Source organism: Galendromus occidentalis, unplaced genomic scaffold, assembly GCF_000255335.2.
Source record: "Galendromus occidentalis unplaced genomic scaffold, Mocc_1.1 scf7180000077501, whole genome shotgun sequence".
Lineage (NCBI taxonomy): Eukaryota > Metazoa > Arthropoda > Arachnida > Mesostigmata > Phytoseiidae > Galendromus > Galendromus occidentalis.
The window spans coordinates 1,272,531-1,286,926 of NW_003805489.1; the positions used below are offsets into that span (position 1 = coordinate 1,272,531).

General features: G+C 51.9%; 3 protein-coding genes across 3 annotated transcripts in view; 1 reads left to right on the forward strand and 2 right to left on the reverse strand.

Moving 5' to 3' along the window:
* The window catches only part of LOC100901318 (uncharacterized), a 5,529-nt gene extending 3,750 nt beyond the window's left edge, over positions 1–1,779 (reverse strand). The window contains exons 1-3 of the mRNA XM_029112451.1: positions 1,678–1,779; positions 1,368–1,521; positions 384–609 (exon numbers count right to left, since the gene is read on the reverse strand). Of these exons, the coding sequence (XP_028968284.1) occupies positions 384–609; positions 1,368–1,521; positions 1,678–1,779 (482 nt within the window). The remainder of the gene's footprint in view (positions 1–383; positions 610–1,367; positions 1,522–1,677) is intronic.
* Positions 1,780–9,277: 7,498 nt separating this feature from the next.
* On the reverse strand, positions 9,278–9,994 carry Sgf11 (SAGA associated factor 11kDa). Its single transcript, XM_018640809.1, has one exon. The coding sequence runs from the start codon at positions 9,992–9,994 to the stop codon at positions 9,278–9,280; it is 717 nt and encodes a 238-aa protein (XP_018496325.1).
* A 1,029-nt stretch (positions 9,995–11,023) lies between these two features.
* On the forward strand, positions 11,024–12,672 carry Spase25 (Signal peptidase complex subunit Spase25). Its single transcript, XM_003746740.1, has 3 exons — positions 11,024–11,155; positions 11,832–12,127; positions 12,262–12,672. The coding sequence occupies exons 1-3, from the start codon at positions 11,122–11,124 to the stop codon at positions 12,511–12,513; spliced, it is 582 nt and encodes a 193-aa protein (XP_003746788.1). The 5' UTR covers positions 11,024–11,121; the 3' UTR covers positions 12,514–12,672.
* Positions 12,673–14,396: the final 1,724 nt, after the last annotated feature.

A 14,396-nucleotide genomic window follows, 5' to 3' on the forward strand; every position in this document is an offset into this window, starting at 1 on the left:
TCGCCTGATGACCCAATGCGTTGACTTGCTCCTCCTCTGAAAATTCTGGACCGGCCAGCGGGTCGCGGACCGACCCAGGGAGCCCCACTGAACTTTCCGGTCCGACCCCTCTCCATCTTCCGAGAAGAGGGAGGGGGATCGCCAGAGGACCCCGTGAAAAAGAACGCTTGGGACTTCTCCCCCCCACAAATATCACCTTTATATGAAATCTCGAAATGAAGAGAGTCTCAGCGTTCATTGAAGCGTCTCTAATATCAGGAGGGTGTTCACTTGGCTAGCTCTCTGGAGCGGTGGGTTTTTGCACGCTGAGCTCTCGGAGCTACGATCCTTCATTGGGTATGCGATCTTATCTAATGGGAACGCTTATCCTCCCTAAAACTCACAACATCACGAGCGCGCTGGCCACATCGTACATATGCGGGAATATCGCAGCTGTCAATGCACATATCGACGTGAACGGGAAAACCGATAGCGCTGCGCACGAAAGTGTCGCTGTCTCTGGAGGCCAATGCCGGAACAGGTACAGACATTCTCTGGAGAAAATCGCCAGTGTACAGAGCACCATGCCCGTCTCCATGCAACACAATAGAACTCCCCACCGTCCGAGAACTGAAATTCGAAAAGGAAAGCAATTAGTCGATACATAGTTTCGGTACACCCAACCCGATTCGAGCCCCTCAGCGAATTTCCCGAGTCGCCGCCAGCTTGAAAGATCGCTCAAGTTTCCGGTGTATTGGTGCTTTTGCGCGCTGGTGGTCACTGAATTTTTTGCAGAGCTTCGAGACTTCCGATACTTCCGTCCCTCACGTGATTTCTCGTGCCTTCCCCCAATCATTCTGAAACCGATACGTCGACCTCATCAAGATCGTTTACAGTTTTTCTTCTGCTCATTTCGCAGACATAGCGTTATTTTTCCCGCGGAAATAAAGCCCGAGTTATAATTGAGAGATCGCTACAGGAAAATCGACATCGATCGAGACGCTGAGCCGAAGAATCCAATTCCGCGACGTAATTCCTTAGCCGGAAGTCTAATCAAATCCTCGATGGGGAATTTTCCTCGTCGCGTTCTCGGCGGAAGTAACCACAATATTTGTTCTCATTCGAAATATCAATCAGCTTTGGTCGAGTTCCCACACAAGGTCGGGACGCCAATCGAAATTTCTCCGGTATTCTGGCCCGGGATTTCAATCAGACTTCTGCGACATGCCAGCTGTCGATCGATTCCGACTGGCCGGGGGAGACCTTTCCGGAGAAGTATCGAGTGACGTCAAGCACTCGACGTGATCCGCTGTCGAGGAAATAATTGACGCGAGGAATAAGGCAGCTTTAATGAGACGCTCGATTAACGCCGAGCAGCACCAACTCACCGGCAAAGGTTTCGGGACCTGTTGGTAAATATCCCGAGTCGAGCAGCATTGTACAATTATGCTTCAACTGTTCCCGGTTCCGTTGTTGTGACGACACGATGATTGGAAGTGCTCGTAAGAAATCCTCATCCACTACTCGAAACACCCGCGGGCTCTGAACCGAAGGGAGGAACATATCGGAGAAAACTTCGAAACTAGAAATCAGAGAACTTTGATCGGTGTGTAACACTTCAGCAGATACTATTCTCGTGGGTTCACTTCTGGTGATGACGAGCGGCTGCCGACGGCCGAGGTTCCGCTCACCACTGACCAGATGAGGTGGAACCCCCTCAAAGCCGACGCTTTCGTTTTCTTTTCCCTCGTTGGAGCTCTCCTTCTGCTCACTGTTCTCTTGGCTACCGTCCACCGCCATCCTGAGCTGATCCTGCTCTCGCTTTTGTACAGCGTCAGTCGAGAATGATTCGGTGGTGGAGTCGTCGCCGTCATCGACGTCGACACCATCCATTAATGCCGTACTGGCAGCTAGGCGAAGCTTCTCCCTCTTCTCAATGAAGCCCCGTGTGAACTTTCGCGGTACAGAACTATGATCGCTACTGTAGCTTATTGTGTGCTTTTCGTATGCGGTGGGATACAGTGACGTAACCACGTCGAGCGGAGCCGTGGCGGCGGTCGCCGGAGATGCCGTCGTGGTCGACCGCGGTGAAGGTTCCGGAGTTCGGAGAGACTTTACAACAGGAACTTGCTTTGAACTGTCAACGAAATGCCGCGACCTCCTCCTGCGATGCGTCACGACAGTATCGCGAATGTTTGGGATGCTTTCGGCCACGTGGCGATCCGATACGGATCGCTCAACGGATCCCGGGGCGCCTCCATGCGCCCCTCCGAGGGAGTTCTCATCGAAACTTCCTGGGAGATCTGCGGGAGGGAAGCCGTGACGTCCTGCGTCCCGCTTTTTCCTGATGATCGACGGGGCTCCAAGGGAATCTTCGGTCGGCGGTGATGATGACGCCCATGATTTGTTCTGAGCACTTTGATCCTCGTTGAGGTGAAGTTTTATACTTTGGAACGTCGACGGTTCGCCAATCACTGATCCCACGAGCAACAGAGACAAGATGAGAAATCGAGAGAATTTTGGCATTGCTGCTCCAGCTGGACATGAAAGGAGCCCCTTCTCTTGAGCGTTGAGATTTGTTTCTGTGCACCCGTCCCCGCGTTTCGCGACACCGACGGCTTCAGCAGCAACACCGCGTGCCGATCAGGGCTCGTCGCGCGAGGGGAAGGACATGGAGGTAAATCAATGAAAGCACATTTGCGGTGCGGTGGAAGACGAGCTCGTTTGAACAGAAGTCGACGACAGCTTGACCAGTGGGAAGAGATTCCTGTACGCGCGACAGGCGCAGCCATACTTCATGATTGTCACGGAAGCTCTCAATCGGCGTAGCATACTAGGGGCGCAGGCGGGGGACAGATCTGAAATGGACGAAGGAATTAAGGTGGAACCCTCGATGAACCAAACGAACTCCATACCTACTGACATTTTTGTGTCTCATTCCAGAATCAGGGTTGTCGCCCTCGGGATCTGCGAAGGCCCGGATCCCTGCCGCTTGGTGGAATTACTGTAGAGGAGAGATCGTGGAGTTTCATCCGAGTGGAAATGTTCCTTCGCAACTCAGCGCTTGAGTTGCCTGAATTTCTCTCCCTCAGAATGCTTACGAGACCTTCCGGTAGACCGACGCACCGAGAGGATTGCAAAAGTTGCGCGTTCGGCAGACGATAGGCCCTCATGGTGGACCGCTGGCCCTCTGCTAAAATGCAACGATTAGCTGGGGAACGAAAGACACGGAACAGCGAGTGTTCCCAACGGCTGTCAGATATGAGAGAAGCCAGCCTAACATTTGATCCCACTAGAGACAGCGGGCTCGCCGTGTAACGCGAAAGCATGGCCAAACGGGATGACAGCTCGTCTCAGAACCGCGTCTCGCATCCGAGGTCCACCGAAAGGGGGGAGCTCATCTATCCAAGGCGGAGATAAGCTCGGACACCCTGATTCGAGTAGGCTGAGGAACTGCGCCTATCGCTTCCGCCTATTCTTGGTTTGGGGATCCGCAGCGCCTTCGCACAGCGAGAATGAGTTGTTCCCGTCGGCATCAGACGATGACAGTACCCTTGATCTAGTCGGGGATTACTGTGACATTCAGGTGTTTGATTCAAAATCTGAAAGGTTATCCTGGCATCTTCGAAGAAGTGGAAACTCTTCCCAACCTGGCAGACTTTTCCTCCCGCGCCTGAGTCGTCGGTTCGGCCTCTAAACTCAATTGGTGGCGATAGTGATCTGGAGGGGGTCTTCGAGCATGGTCGATCATATTCTCGAACGGCTCTTTGATCGAGATATCAACTCCAATCATGCTCACGAGCGGATGCCGTCTCCAGGAGCCAGGCGAAAAGCCTCATGTTGGACCCCCCTTCCACCGCCGCCACCTTCCCCGATTACCGAGGGAATGTAGGTAGGTGGTATTCTCAGGCACCCTGGTGTGAGATTCTGGCTCCGCCGTAGCAGGAGAAGTCATCGAGATGTTCGAAGCAAGAGCCAGAGGACAGGATCGGAACCCCGGTCGACTCCGTCTCACTTCCATCAGAATCCGCTGTACAGGTATTCTGTGCACGATTCCGAACCATAGAAGGAGCCCTCGAACACGGCTTGGAGTCGGAAAACCGTTGAAAGGACGAAATGGTGTGAGAAGAAATACGAGGAAAATTCATTCTCGCATCGTTCAGAATCCTTCCGTCAGCGAGAAAGATTATTGGTTGGAGCAGAATGTTGTTCTTCGCGGGTTAATTTCTCCCGCGGGATTGGCGGTCGCAGCGGCAGACCCAATCCGAAAGTCTCCGACGCCGTTGTTTCTGCTGCCGTTCGAACGGACCATTTCAGCCCCGGGGCCTATCCATTTGACGTTTAGAGTTTATCCCGATTGAGTCCACGTCAGATACTACTCAATGCTCACCATTTTCGTGCTGAACTCAGAGACGATTGTCACTCGCGTAAAACTGCTTGACGGCGGCCAGCGATGCGCAGGCTACGCCGAGAGACCTCAAAACCGTCTGAGATGCTCGCCCTGTTCGGAATCCTATCGGGTGCTAAACACGTTGCGCGCGCACCGGAGAGCGCGTTCTGTGGAGGAGGGGTAGCCCTCACCTTCCGTCGTCCTCTTACTACTCTGCTGACCCAGTCCCAACTTCATCCCAAGTTTTACTAGATCCCCATGACCCTCCCTCTTCTCCCCCCGATTCTTCCATTCAGATTTCCCCCCTGGAGAAGCCGGTGAAAGCGGGCTCTGTACTGGAACTTTTCGGCGAAACTCCCGGAGGGAACTTCCGAACGAAGAATACGTCGTACCTGGGAGAATCGGGAACTGCATGCGGGGGGGAAATAAAAAAACAGGACCTCAGGGAGGTAAAACCATGCTTTGACGGTAGGACACTGAATGCGCTGTTATCGACGAAATCACCGTATTCGAAATCCGCTGTGTTGTGATCCACGGAAACTTTGGACAGCATCTCCATGTCTCCGCGTCGGTATCCCGCTCGATGTGATCTCGGCCTGATCGGCTCGTTTTTTTGCGGGCTGTACCCAGACGCAACTTCGAGTTCCCGTTCGAATCTATAAATCTCAAAGCTGGGAATCTTATCCGCATCACGATGGACAGCGGAAGACCTTGCTACTCGTTAGTCCGAATGTTCGTGGAGTCAGGGTATTCGAGAAACGAATTATGATACCGGTGAGCATAGCTCTCTCCTGTGTGGGCAGCTCCATTAGCGCGGAAGATGGTGGAAACGTCATCCCAAGCTCGGTGGAGAGTTCATCGCTGACTCTTTTGCGGGAGGAATAATCTCGAGAGAAGGAGGGGAACATCCCTCTTGATGCGACTTCACCTTCAGCTCACCAGGTGCGAGCGATCAAGTTGTCGTTACGAACCTTTTAGACTCTCCGGCGTCTATGCTCATAATTGTGGCGAATCGCAAACCTCATCTTCCAAAGCCGAGGAGAAAAGACAGTCGAGAAGGAGAGAACAGTTCTGTGGACCACGATCCTAAAACCGGAATGATTCCAGCAGGCGATGCCGTATGACCTCTGAATAAAGGCTCCCGCTCGTATTCTCCGATGATCCTGCCGCGGGGCTTGTGCTGGGGAGAGGAGCTCTCTATAAAGGAGCGATTCCAATAATCCAGACAACTGATAGACAAAGGAAGACCACAAAGTCGTACACGAGAGCATCCCCTCGCCACTCATCCTCTGCCTATGTATGGAGGAAGCAGAAGGATGGAGGCTCTTGGGGCACAGGGGGTCTCCGAAAATTTCGAGACCCCCGATTACGATGTGATGTCGGAGTTGGGACTTCACCGAATGGCTGAATTTCTCTCTGCTACTTTCCGGCGTTGATTCTCCACATCCGATCCGGATGACGCTATCCACAGGAAAAGGGCTTCTGTTGGCCGTGGTTGACGTTGATCTTGCCGTGTGCAGAGTCATGTCGCATGATTACTTCTGAATCCTGAACGCGCGGCTGGAATCTTCCTCCCCGACAATTATTCAGAACTTCAGGTTCCATTGTAGTTCTCCAGTGAAAAAGGTATACGGCGCTAGGATGTTCCTCTGAACAAACGATCCGATGTACGAGGGAATTCGATAACCGAGAACTTGGTGCTCTTATTGTGTCCTGGTCTTCTCCTGTTTGGGGGAGCAGGGAACTTCATTAGGCCAAGGCTCCATCGGAGAAGCTAGCGTAAACGGATCATCTCGGAGCTCGCACGAACAATGCAATCCGCGCTGAAGGAGTTTTAGGTCTCCCAGCCCCGGACTCCTCATCAAAGGAATTCGGACGGTCATGGTTCAGCGAGAACGTCTTCGTCGCTCATTCGATGAAGTCTACGCCGTGGATCCAATGTTTGAACGTCGCATTATATCCGACGAAGAGTATGAAATCGCTTTACAGATGATAGCATCTTCAGGGCTTGAACCTCGCTCTTCTCACGTGTCTGACTCCTCTCAACGAGCGGGGACATGAACTTTCCGAATGGAATTAGAGGGCACGTTGGATCCGATCATCTGAAGTTATTACCGGGGAGCGTGGGCGTACGCTACAATTCTCGGGATGTTTTCGAATGGTGTAAAGTTCGTCCCAATCGACGTCATTCGTTATCGTCGAGAGAGTCGAGCTCGACAGGGGAAATCGTTCTCACGTGTTTTACATCCTAGCGCTGTATTGGAGCGTGTCGTTGGAGCCCGGCTCTATGACGGGAGATTTCCGCGCTGCTCATTGACTTAGGATGCTTTCGGAGTCGTGCCGGAGAGCTGTCGCAATTCCAGGAGTTGGTCGCGGCGAATGAGGAACGCCCACGCCTTGGTTATATTCGATGGGAATCTAGTCTTCCGGCCCAAATTATTGCTCTCGGAATAATCCTGATCGAAAGTTTCGCTTTGCTTACAAGCTGGAATCCCACTTCAACCGCCGAAAGATTCGAGAGACTGCCTGCTGGTTCCTGCTTCGTTCTGGTTAATCCCTCAACTCCGTGGATACTCAGGAGGCTTCCGGCTTCAGCGGATTATCGAAGTTGTTGTTTTTTTTCAATCAATCTTCCTCTCGCTCTCCAGAATCTTGAATGTCGTATTCCCCATTCGGCCGAGACGGGGCATCCATCCATCCGTGGATACATTAAAAAAGATCTTCCGGTCCGAGAAGCGGAGTGAATAGACTACATAAGTCTGACCATGGAACCGCACGATGAGCTCCAGCTCGGGTAATTTTTCCGATCCGCTCTCGAGCGCTTCAGCAGGTCCTCCAGCATAATGAAACTGCAACCATCGTTTTGCTAAGTTAAGCCTGATCTAAGATCTTCATTTCATAATCGAACACTTTGAATCTCGATTCCGGGCAGCAGAACGTGGCTCAGGCACGAGAATTGCGCAGGACATATCATGAGTTCCCTTTTGAATATTCGTCGCCCTCAAGGAGCATGGGTCGAGGAGCGAAATTCGCCGACGAGAAGACTCTTATCGCCGTTCTGATCTATGGGGCGGCAAACATTGTCGATCTCTGCCCTGGGAATGGATAGACCTCTCCTACCTTCTCAATGATGTCCTGATTTGGATTGATTAGGATCCACGATCCCATGGAATCTCAACCCGTTCCTCCATCTATGTTGGACTCCTAACTGGACGCCATCTCGCTGACCGGTGATGTGAGTGCCGGTATATCCAGGGGATACCCTCACCTGATATCCGAGGCTTGGGCATGCACCATGCACTCGGATATCTGTTTGCTCAGGAATATGCAATCAATTATTAATCTCTTGCCCACGCCAGCACCGTTTTCCCAGCTGCTAGCTTAGCATGGCCTTCCGTCCACCTGAGTTGAACGAGTCACGCTACGGCGGAAAAACTCGGCATACGCAAGATAAGTCGTTGGACTCCTAAGTTAACGAGAGAAATTCGCACCAGGAGAACGAACCATTTGAGGGTGACAGGTCTCGCTTTTATTCCCCCAATCGTCACACAATTAGCATCCGAAAACTCTAGTTACACTCATTGATGACATGAAGTTTATACAGTATCCGTGTGGCAGCATCATAATCAGTCCAGAAACCGACGTTTTCTTCTTCGTACATATTCGTTTTTAACGTAGCAGTCTTCCATAGCAGGACGCATCTCTCTCCTACTCGACTGCGAATGACAGAAAAAGCTGGCATATCATTCGATTCGAAACATTCAACTGCATTCGTCCTTCTCGTCCCTCATTTACAGACTCAATGTTTTTTACAGTGCTTTGGTCGATAGGGATCTCCCATCAACCCTTCGCATAGCGCGCGTTCCACTCCGGGGATTCGATGGAGGCCCGCTACGATCTCGTGTCCCCTATACTCCGACGCAAGCGCGAAGAGTTAACGGAATTCATCATTCGTTAGATTTATCGGTCACATTCGCTATTTTTCCCCCTATTTTACAGTTTCCTATCGATGATCCTGTACATGATTTGCCGCTAGTGAAAGTGAGAGTGCTAGTCTTTTCGATTGGCGTGAAGGTCCAAATCAACTAGCAGCATCCACATTCGGTCACGCTTTTCTACAAGTGTATTCTCAATCACAGCTACTGCGATCACTGAAGGCATGGCTAAATCAGGATGGTTCCGGTCGAACTCATCATCGCATCATCACGTCTTCTTCAAAATCCTCATATCTCAAGCCCGATGGAGTCGCGGGCAATGATGGGGGACCACTTTGTAAATGGAGCGATAAGAAAATAATCATCGACATCAGCTTCGTCGAGTTGGATGAGGCTATGTAAGTAAGTATCTAAGTATGTACGAATCACAATGTATGATAGATTCAGACATGACGTATTGTGCCACCAAGAGAGACCATAAATCAGCTCCAAGCCCTGGCTCATGGAGCCAGAGCGAGCGGACGATCACCGAACGAGCATTCTCGATCGCAAGCTGCACGCAAATCTGGCGAGCAGCAGGAACATGGGCAACGAACTTCCACGGGACCGTACAACCTCGTTTGTGGTTCCTCGTGGAGCTCTAATCGCAGCTTTGAATGAGCGCTCTCTGGTGCTCGGCCCCAACATTCATACCGTCCCACAAGCGATTTCTGGAAGCCCGAGCAGCTTCTAGGACCGATCGAGGAATCAGTCGGAGCCTCTCTCACGCGACTCGGAGCTTCGTGACCCGCATCGAACTCCGGAATCGGAATCATCATCAACACAGATCTCGGGCACCGTCCGATGCAATAACGCGATCGGAAATCGAGAGCCGAAAAATCATATCGAATCCTGTGTAGCACCGTCAAAAGCCTCCGGAAACGATGAGACTATACTTAGGTGCTTCCACAGCGAACACGGCGTTGGAATTTCCCTAATCTTCCATCTGCGAGCTCGTCGCCTGGCTCGAGTCCGGATTACTGTCGAGGTAGGACAGGTTTCCAAGATTACCTTCCAAACTATCGACGTCGATAATTTCATCTTTTGTCGGAGGTGCCGTCGTCGTCGTCGTTACCGGCACTGTAGTTGTTGTCGTCGGCGTCATCATCGCTGTTGTCCGCTTATCTTTACGCTCCTGAGTTTTCAGCGGACGTCTGTGTTTTTTCCTCGATGATCTTCCGGGAGAGTTCCGGTCCTTCTTTTTCCGTCGGCGCTCCCAACTCCAGTCATCGTCGGCTTCGTCTTCGGCCGTGGCAGGCTCGTCGGATCTCTCCGTTATTGCGATGCGCCGACTTGCTACTCGGGAACTTATCCGTCCCATGCCCATGCACTTCTCCAGATGCGGGGCGAGTCTCACGGCGCCCATGGTTCGCTGACAGCAAGGACACGTAGTTTCATAGTTACCGTACATTTTCACCTGTTTACCGAAAATGTCCAAATCGGGTTCATTTATCACGTCGACCGGAGCGTACGGATGAGTTTCTTCTTTCGCGAACAAAATGCCATTCTGGCTCATGTGGTGCAGCTCGAAACAGACGCCCTCGGTGACCCAAAACAGGAGATCTTCGTAGATCTCATTGACAAAATCGTCAATTCTCAGAACTTCGTCTGATCGGATCTCACCATTGGACGATACACTCTGGTGTGGCATGGTCGCTCGAGCGACCGGACAATCCTAGAACTACTGGCAAAGCGTTGCAACAACACCGTCAAACCTCGCATTTCATCGTTTGACGAGCACGGGGGAGCCGCGGTCCTGATCCTCGACCGTTTCATCAACGAAGCTTTAATTTACGAAAAAGCGGTTCTCAGTTTGTCTGCTCGCTCGCTGCTAGCCGATGATCGTCGCCGCTGCTTATAGCTCTCGCTCGGTCCCACACCGCTCTAGCAGACACTGCTGCTGCTTAGTAGGAGGGGAGGGTCATTGTTGTTGTTGCTACCGCAGCTATTGAGTATTTTCACGCGACTGCATTTCCCGGGCTCGAAATAGGCTTTCACGGCGTAGTGCCTGACGTTCAGACTTATAATTCGGACGTCAAGTATACCTCATCGAAAGCATGTCGGTCCATGGAAAGTTCCGTACAGAGAGGAGAGCAATCAAGTCAAAGTAGACGACGGCGACGGGAGGGTGAAGACGGAGGCGATGATTTTGATGATCTTTGCTCAAATTCCGAAGAGGATGGGGCGCTTTCTCCGATGGAGACACCGGAATGCGCGTTCCAGCTCGCTCCGAACTTCCTGTATGACTGCATTGTGAGTCTCGCCTCCTCCAACCGTCCTTCAGCAGCTCGACTGAGTCGGTTCTCTGCTGATGGCGCGTGATGTTCGCTGCCCGCAGTCTCACTGACTGTGAGCACTGTGATCAGCTGGACCATCAGCTGTCTATTGTTGTTGGCAAAAGCATGAGCAATGATTACTGAATATGGTACATCGTGTTGATCGATATCGACAGCCTTGCATCGGAGAGGCTCGCTTCTCTCGGGGAGTACATATCTCCGGTATGCCATCGCGGAGATCGAGTTTCTCTGACTCAAGTTAGACTCGATGAATGCGCTTCTGATGTACCGAACAGATCTGCCGCGGGGCTGCCCCTCTCCCAACAAGATCATCGTGATCGAGAAACACGGCCAGCTCTCCTGAAGAGAGAAAGAACCACCAGGAAGCCGGCGGTACCACACGTCGCCGCTCTGCTGTTGTGGATTCAGAGCAGGCAGTTGGCAGTTTCAGTTGTATTTGACACGTCACTTTTCTAAGTCAGGCAGTTGTAACCGTTGCAGGATGTGTCAAGCGGATCCACAAGAACCAGTCAAAGGTAAGCGATACGCGCCCGATCCAGTGCTCGAGTTCTGCTGGTACATATTATTATCGGAGACAGAATTGTTCGGACGTTCGAAGTTTTGGATGTTGGCACCGCTGGCTTAGGGGGACCCGTCGTTGCATGGCGGACTCCTCGATTAAGATCGGGATTCACCGTGAAGGCTCTTGGAATCTGCGTAAGATCTCGAGTCTCGAACTGCGCTGATTTCGAGCTTGACAGCTGCGGCATGAGGCGACATCGTCATATGCCGAGGAGACTCTACGAGCTCCCGACGACTACCTCAAGCCCATGATTCCTCGAGGCGAAGTCTTCGTGATTGATTTTGAAGTCCCCCGGCCGGACTTGCTCAAAATCCGCAAGCCTGGTTATGCCTCAACGCTTGATGACAAGAAGTAGGTAGAAACTACATCCGGACCATTGCTCATCGGTTGACGTGATGCCCCCTCGGTCTCCGAGAGACATCGCGATGGAAGGCGGCCATACGAAGCGCTGAGAACTGCCAGCTCCGAAGCTTTTTTAGATCGATGGAATGTCAGATTCACAAGGACAATACTGCGCGAAGCGCCGATTTCATGTGATCGTTTCCTCCGATCGGCTCTTCAAGCGAATACATGGTCTCCCATCCCTTCGATTGTGAGTTGCAGCTGAATCCCGATCTTCATTATTACAGTTGAAAAATGGGACGGCGCAGCTGTACGCAACGCTCTCGACGATGAAATTCGTCAAATTCTGACCAAGGAATACAAATATGAAGAGAATTTCCAATTGCCCGATGGACGTCTATTCATCTCACTGCTCGCGGTCGGTGCCGCCGGATGGGCTCTACTCTGGGATTGGTGGCATCCGTTCCCCGCATCGAGAGAGGTGCTTGTTCTCTGCGTCGTCTCCTACTTCCTCCTCATGGGCGCCCTAACCCTGTACACGAAGTTCATCGAGAAGGGTGTATTTGTTGTTGCGAAGAAAAAGGTACGTCCGGGGAACCGTCCAGGGTAATGGGAACGTACAAGGACTGCTCATCGGTTACTGACCCTGCGTGCCTGAGAGAATGATCTTGTTTTTTTCTTCAAAAGTAATATGTTGCTCCTTTCCTCCCTCCATAGGATGAAGTCGGCTTGGAACCCGCCAAAGTATTCAAAGCCCGATCCCAGCTCGAGCGATTTGATGACATTTACAAGCTCGAACTCTCGATGCACACCGAAGGCGACAAATCAAAGAAATCGGCAAGAGTCTGCTTGGAAAAATCCATCGCGTCCTGGTTCGATAGTGAGGGCACGCTCCGCAAAGATCTCCTCCGAAAGGACGTGGATAAACTTCATAGGAGTGTACAAGACGCATCCTCGAAGAAGTCCTAGTGGAGATATCGCAGCATATCTCCTTCGTTCCCAATTTCCGCGTTCAACATTTGGAAATCTCGGGCTCCATTCTTCGAACCTTCTACGAAGCTGTCGAATCATCTCTGTATATAATCACGGAAAATAAATTTTATGAGACCACTATATCCAATGCCAACTGAAGACACTGTCCCCACAATTTCAATGTGGATGATGGTCGCCCGACAGCCAGCTTCCATCCTCCATCCTCCCATCGCGAAAAGGGGACGAGTCTTGGGTCAATCGATTCCGGAGGAGGCGCTGTTCTCAGCGTTCAGAAATCCAAACTCGAATAAATTCAGGCTACACGACGATTGGCGGCGATCTTGCGGTAACTCCCACTCCACTCTCGCCGCATCTGGGATATCCTACACCGGACTCAGATCGGCGGGCAAGCACCTATGAATAAGGCCGGAAAATCACCAGGAAAGGCGGGATACGACGGTTTCGACACACGCAATGAATCGAGAGGAGAATCGACGCCTATTTCGGTGTTCGATCGCCCGCCGTACTTGTATCAAGGCGTGCACGGTGTACCGAGCGGGGTCGTCCTCGTGCAAGGGACTATGGACGGGTTAGAAAATACTCAGGATATGTGGTGTTTTCCGGACGCAAGCTGAATGAATCGATGATCCAGGCTGGAGCGACGAGCTGTCCGAGTGCTACAGCTCTCGAGGGATGAGGATGACCGACGAGCACGTCGAAGAGACGAAGGGCGACAGCTTGGTCGCTCGAAAGACTAGGAGAAAGTACGATTTGCTCGAGTACGCCTCGAGAAAGAGTATGACCCCTGAACTGGTCGAGTTCTCCAGCCGGAAATCCATATGCAAGGCCCATCGAGCAGATAGGATCCCTGTGCTTTCTATACAGTTCCATCGAGCCCTTCACAGGGACTCGCCGGTGGTCAGAGCTTCCATGCAATCAGAGCGGCAACGATGAAAGCGTCGGCACGTGGATTCTCAGTACGATCAGTCCAGTTGGTGAAGGGGTTACTCCTCCATTCTGAACTACCCCGGGATTCATTACGCCAGCTTCGTTTTTGCGGTCCCGGAATCTTATTTCGAGCTCCCGCACCACAGAATCGATTGAAGCATCGAGGCAAGGACAATGACGAGCGCAATCTGTGAGACGCAAAGGATGATTTCTTTCGGCCGGCTGTGATTTTCGGGAAGCACTTCTCCACAATCCAAAACGATAAACCGAGAGCCCACTCCAGACCGTGAATTTTCTCTAAGGCAGAGATCCTTTCCGCCGGATGCGATATGGATATTGTGAGATGCTCGCTTGAAATCCGCACTGTTCGGAATTATCTCTGCTGGAGGCAGAACGATTACCACCGAGATCGCTCCCGTGCGGATTCTGGAGATTGGAGCATGGATTCTACATAAAGCTCGCTTTCCCTGGCAAGAAGTCCCCCTGCAAGTGCCCAAATCTCCGCAACAGGTCTCCCTCCGTCAACGGATTCGAATTTCTCCCAATCGACGAATGGTCCCCGTCGTCCCATTGTCAATCGATTATATGAGAGTATTTCCTCGAACCGGGAGCATGCCATTGGTTCCACCCACCTCACGCTGACTCTCAGGGTGTCGAATCCTCACCGTCATGCCCCTGCAAGGCTCGCGCGATATGCTGTTGTGGAGGGAACCTGAGTTCGTGGGCTAGAACAAGGACAGCACGATTTTTCACGTTGGTAGTCGAGGTCCACTCTGGAACAACACCATTGAATGGTCTGGGATCGAGTCTCTGCGCGTAACGGCTGAGGCCGTAGTCAGAGAGCTACTGCTTCGTTTTCTCTCTTTTTTCTGACGCCACGCCGTCTCGTTAGGTGCGCTGGTCTTACGGGACACCTAATGTGTAACCTACCG

Coding starts and splice junctions, on each gene's coding strand:
- Spase25 (XM_003746740.1), top strand. CDS start 11,122: ATGTGTCAAGCGGATCCACAAGAACCAGTCAAAG. Junction 11,156..11,831: donor TCCACAAGAACCAGTCAAAG/GTAAGCGATACG, acceptor TCATTATTACAG/TTGAAAAATGGGACGGCGCA. Junction 12,128..12,261: donor TTGTTGTTGCGAAGAAAAAG/GTACGTCCGGGG, acceptor CTCCCTCCATAG/GATGAAGTCGGCTTGGAACC.
- Sgf11 (XM_018640809.1), bottom strand. CDS start 9,994: ATGCCACACCAGAGTGTATCGTCCAATGGTGAGATCCGATCAGACGAA.